Source organism: Musca vetustissima, unplaced genomic scaffold (assembly GCF_032173495.1).
Source record: "Musca vetustissima isolate MV318-11 ecotype Yass unplaced genomic scaffold, APGP_CSIRO_Mvet_v1 utg1530, whole genome shotgun sequence".
Taxonomy (NCBI): Eukaryota; Metazoa; Arthropoda; class Insecta; order Diptera; family Muscidae; genus Musca; species Musca vetustissima.
The window spans coordinates 162,869-168,798 of NW_026877641.1; the positions used below are offsets into that span (position 1 = coordinate 162,869).

Consider the following 5,930-nt stretch of genomic DNA (forward strand, 5'->3'; position numbering starts at 1 on the left):
GCAGCAGAATACCACAACGGCAACTAATAAAAAGCACTACTCAAATGAATAAAAACGAAGAATATTTAATAAAAAATGAAATAAGAAAACAAAAACAATAAAAAAAACTAACAACAACACAGCACTATAAGAAATATACTGCGCTTCAAAATATAACAACAAACAACATGAAGAAAAACCAACTTCAAAACAAGATTAGAGGAGAAAATTTTTTTCATATGGAAAATCAATTTTGAAATTGATTTTTCAATGATTTCCAGAAAAAAAAAACAATAAAAAATAAGTTTTCAAATCATTAAACTGCTAAACAGAAAATAATAAATGGAATCCGTTTAAAACAAAACTATATACTCAAAAACAACAACAATGGAAAAAACGCATATAATCCCCCTCTCTCTCTTTACTATTAAACAAAAATTATTACAAAACACAAATAATAATAATAAAAAAGAAGGAAACAAAAAACAACAACAAATAAATACTAATTATATTTTTCATTAACCTATTATTATAAAAAACAACAAAACAAAAAACTCATTATAACAAATAAGTAAACAGCTGATATTTAAACAACAAACAAACAAAAATTGTACGCTTTTGATATCAAATAAAAAATAAAGCGTTGAAGAAAAAACCTAAAAAATGTTCGCCCCCCCCTCTACCTTACAAAAATTTATATAGTTTTGCACTTAATTTCATATATAAATATATAACAAACAAAAAAATAACTTACTTAGTATTATTTTGCAAACAAATTTTGTCAAAGATTTTATTGAGAACAAAAATTAATTACCAAATTCCAAAGCGAACATTAGACAACAACAACTCACAACACACTGACACTTAACCACAACACCACACACACATTTTACACCCCCAATCATTAAATTTGTATTGATGAATAACCCTGTTACTGAAAGTATTGTTCAACAACTGTTCACACAACAGGGTGATTCTGAGAAAATAAAAACAAGTACATCAATGCTTTATTTAGATAAATAATAAAACCGTAATAGGCAAAAAAAAACAACAAATAACCATCATCATACATTGTCGTTAAGCTGTGTAAAACGAGTATTTATAAAAAATATATATTTTCCGTTTTTATGTTTGTTGTTTGTTTTCCATTCTTTTCCAATTTTTTATTAATTTATTCCCAATTTTTTATTAATCTAATTACATAAAAAATGAGAATTTTTCAAGTATTATTTCCAAACTCCCCCTTAAAAAAAGAGAAGAAAAGGAAAAAAGAGATTGTATTGAATATAATATTTGGCCTGGCTGCTTTTTTTAAAAACTCAATAACATATTTTATTTTATATATTTTTTATTATTCATATTATTATTTCCATATATATTATTTTAATAAGAAGAAAATAACACATTATTCCCCCTCTTTCTTTATTTTTGTATTTTCAACAACAACTTAAATGTGTAAGTTCTAAAGAAAAATAAATAAAAAAAAAACAAAAATAATAAATATATATAATTTCCATTTAATTTTCATTTTTAATTAATATTGTATGGTCGTGTGTCATGTAAGTTCTTTTTTTAATAAAACTATAAAATGCTTCAAAAAAAATCAATAAAAAAACATTATTTAAATAAAAAAAACATAAAAATGGATTTTATTTCATTTTCAAATTTTTGGCGTGAATTTTTTAATGAATATTTTTTCAAGGCTCTAACAATGGGTGGATTTTTTACAGAATATTTGTTCAAGGCTCTAAAAAGGCGTGGATTTTTTAAAGAATATTTTTTCTAGCATCCATACAACGCGTGGATTTTTTAACGAATATTTTTTCAAGGACTACTAAGGACCATCAAGGACCAATACATATTGAGGATTTTTAAAAATATTTGTTCAAGGACTACTAAGTACCAATACATTTTGAGGAATTTTTAAAAATATGTTTTCAAGGACTATTAATTAAGGACCATCAAGGACCAATATATGTTGAGGATTTTTTAAAAATATTTTTTCAAGGACTATTAAGGACCATCAAGGACTTAAGGATACATATTGAGGATTTTTTAAAAATATTTTTTCAAGGACTAATATGGACCATCTAGGACCAATACATGTTGAGGATTTTTTAAAAATATTTTTTCAAGGACTATTAAGGCGTACATCTTTAAGAATATTTTTTTAAGGGTCAATACAATGTGAGGATTTAAAAAATAAATCAAGGACCAATACATGTTGAGGATTTTTTAAAAATATATTTTCAAGGACTATTAAGAACCAATACATGATGGGGATTTTTTAAAAATATTTTTCAAGGACTATTAAGGACCATCAAGGACCAATACATGTTGAGGATTTTTTAAAGAATATTTTTTCAAGGACTGTTAAGGACCGTCAAAGACAATACATGTCGAAGATTTTTTAAAAATATTTTTTTAAGGACTATACAAGATGAGGATTTAAAAAATATTTTTCAAGGACCAATACATATTTTTTACTAAGGAGCCGAACAAGGTCTTGATTTTATTGAACATATATTTGCAAAAGAAGTATGGAATTAAAAAAAAAGCTTAAACTTATTCCAGCACCCAAAATAAGCGTGGACTTTATAAAGAACAATATTTCAAGCACCTATAAAAGGAGTGTATTTCTTATAAACATTTTTCGAAAAACACTAAATGATGTGGATATTTAAAAAAAAAAGTTCTTATAAAAGGTATGTATTAAAAAAAATATATATTTTTCAAGACCCAGTAGTAGGCTTGGTTTTTTATGAATAATTTTCAGGACTTTAAATAGTGTGGATTTTTAAAGGACCTTAATTTTTTTAAGGTCCTTCAATAGGCGTTGATTTTTATTAAACGTAGATTTTTAAAAATAGTTTTTAAAGGACCAAGAAATTATAAATAGGTATGGATTACTTTTAAATTTATTTTCTACGGGCCTTCCATATATGAGCATGGATTTTTGTATATTTTTATTTTATATTTTCTTTTCTTCATAATCATCTGTACCTAATCAAAGTAATCACTTGATTTCCACAATTCCATAATCTGGTCCACACACTTCTTCAAAGTTTTTAAAAAATCGGATAAAATTCAGTCAATTTTAAGACATTCAAGATCTTGTTAAAAACTCCTAAAAATTTATATTAATTTGGGTTCTATAGGCCGAAATGACCACTCAATAAAATACTCTGCATTTTCCGCTAAAACCTAAAGAAATTTTCACCAAAATCCATGCCGCCATTGCTGAGTAATAGCCATTTTAAATTTACCTTGTCCCAAAATATAACTGCTACGCAGTTCTGGGTGCCTGATACCACAAAATGATTGAAACAGCAATTTTTTAGATTTCTCCAAAGAAGCAAAATGACACGCGCAACAATGCTGCCATATCTCCGCATTAATGTCGTTGTAAAATTGAGAAATGGTTATAAAATAAAACATATTTTTAGGCGTCACTTTAAAACATGCACGAAATGGCAACACAAGTGAATAACCCGAATATATATTTATATTGGATTATATATATTCATAAAATATCCAGGCAATTAGCTCTGATATTTGATTGAAACTATTGTTTACAAAATTCACTCCCATATAATAAATATTTCGTTAAAAAATCACTGAAATTTTAATAAAAATATTTTCTTTAAACCCATCTTCCAGTTGGCAACTCGATTCACCCAGTAATGTTTCATTTGTCAATTCCACCATGAATCACCATGTTTTATCACAACCCAGTAACAGCATATTTCTATGTATTTCACATTGTATCATACAATGCCTACAAAACGCCAATAAATCTGATATTTAATAAAAAAAATATATTCTTTAAAATATCCATCCCTAGAACACTGATGTTTTATTAAAAGTATTATTTAAAACATACTCAGATATGTCATTAAAACTATAAATTAAAAAACCCCCCTCATTATCAGCTTTTGACTGTACACAGAAAACCAATTGGCAACACTGTTTCACCCTGTAATGTATCATTTAATAATTTAATCTGAATCGCCCTGTTATATACCACCAATTTGTGCCATACAATGCCTGCCAAAATGCATTAAACTCTGATATTTAATAAAAATAAAATATTCTTTAAATAAACAACCTTAAAACTCTGAAATGTTATCAAATTTACTCAGAAAAATCATTAAAAATGTATATTGAAAACCTTCCCACGTTATCAGCTGTTGACTGTACACACAAAACCAATTGGCAACGCTGTTTCACCCAGTAATGTATCAATTAATAATTTAATGTGAATCACCCTGTTATATCACCACCAAATAATAACAAATGTATTTGAATTTCACATTCTATACCGGTATTTACGTATTTACATGCAATTCCATGGAAATGTTGTGAAATCATGACAAATAAAACCACAGATAAAAAACTAAACACTTCAGTTTAAGTGAAATTATACAAAATGGTGGTTCGACCCTACGAAGAGGAGCTGAAATATTTGGAAAAGGTCAGTGATTGCTGCTGGCGTATTAAGAAGGGATTCCAACCCAATATGAATGTGGAAGGTTGCTTCTATGTCAATGAACGGTTGGAAAAGCTGATGTTTGAAGAGTTGGAGAATGCCTGCCTTCCCGATGCTACAGGCGGGTTTTTGCCTGGCGTTAAGCAAATAGCAAATGTGGCTGCTTTGCCTGGTATTGTGGGACGTTCGATAGGCCTGCCTGATATTCATTCCGGTTATGGTTTTGCCATTGGTAATATGGCTGCTTTCGATATGGATGACCCTAATGCAATTGTTAGTCCTGGTGGTGTCGGTTTCGATATCAATTGTGGTGTGCGTTTACTGAGAACAAATCTCTTCGAAAAAGATGTCCAGCCGGTGAAGGAACAATTGGCTCAAAGTTTATTTGATCACATTCCTGTGGGTGTGGGTTCTAAGGGTATATTGCCCATGAATGCCGAAGATTTGGAGCAGGCTTTGGAAAAGGGTATGGATTGGAGTTTGGATAAAGGTTATGCATGGGCTGAAGATAAGAAACATTGTGAGGAAAATGGTCGCATGTTAAATGCCGATCCCTCCAAGGTCAGTTTGAGAGCCAAAAAGCGTGGTCTACCCCAACTGGGAACATTGGGTGCTGGTAACCATTATGCAGAAATACAAATTGTCGATGAGATCTATGATAAATTTAGTGCCTCCAAAATGGGTATTGAGGAGAAGGGCCAGGTGTGTATTATGATTCATTCTGGATCTAGAGGATTTGGTCATCAAGTCGCCACTGATGCTCTGGCGGAAATGGAAAAAGCAATGAAGAGGGATAACATCCAAACAAATGATCGCCAGCTAGCCTGTGCTCGTATCAACTCCCAGGAAGGTCAAGATTACCTCCAAGCTATGGCTGCTGCAGCCAATTTTGCTTGGGTTAATCGTAGTGCCATGACATACCTAACTCGCCAAGCCTTTGCCAAACAATTTCAAAGCACACCCGATGATCTGGAAATGCATGTTATCTATGATGTCTCACACAATATTGCCAAAATTGAAAATCACATTGTCGATGGCAAGGAAAAGAGATTGTTGGTACATCGTAAGGGTGCCACACGTGCTTTCGCACCCCATCACCCTCTCATTCCTGTGGATTATCAGGAGACGGGCCAACCCGTCTTGGTGGGTGGTACTATGGGCACCTGTTCCTATGTCTTAACTGGTACCGAAAAAGGTATGCAAGAGACATTCGGTTCGACTTGCCATGGCGCCGGTCGTGCTCTGTCTCGTGCCAAATCAAGACGAAATCTCGATTATAAAGAAGTTTTGGGAAAACTGGAGGAATTGGGTATTGCCATTCGTGTGGCCACACCCAAATTGGTAATGGAAGAGGCTCCAGAGGCTTATAAAGATGTAACAGATGTTGTGGATACCTGTCATGCCGCCGGTATTAGTAAGAAATGTATTAAACTGAGACCCCTGGCTGTTATTAAAGGCTGAA

General features: G+C 31.1%; 1 protein-coding gene across 1 annotated transcript; it reads left to right on the forward strand.

Annotated features, from left to right (window-relative positions):
- Positions 1-4,387: 4,387 nt before the first annotated feature.
- On the forward strand, positions 4,388-5,930 carry LOC133322301 (RNA-splicing ligase RtcB homolog). Its single transcript, XM_061531313.1, has one exon. The coding sequence runs from the start codon at positions 4,409-4,411 to the stop codon at positions 5,927-5,929; it is 1,521 nt and encodes a 506-aa protein (XP_061387297.1). The 5' UTR covers positions 4,388-4,408; the 3' UTR covers position 5,930.

Coding starts and splice junctions, on each gene's coding strand:
- LOC133322301 (XM_061531313.1), top strand. CDS start 4,409: ATGGTGGTTCGACCCTACGAAGAGGAGCTGAAATATTTGGAAAAGGTC.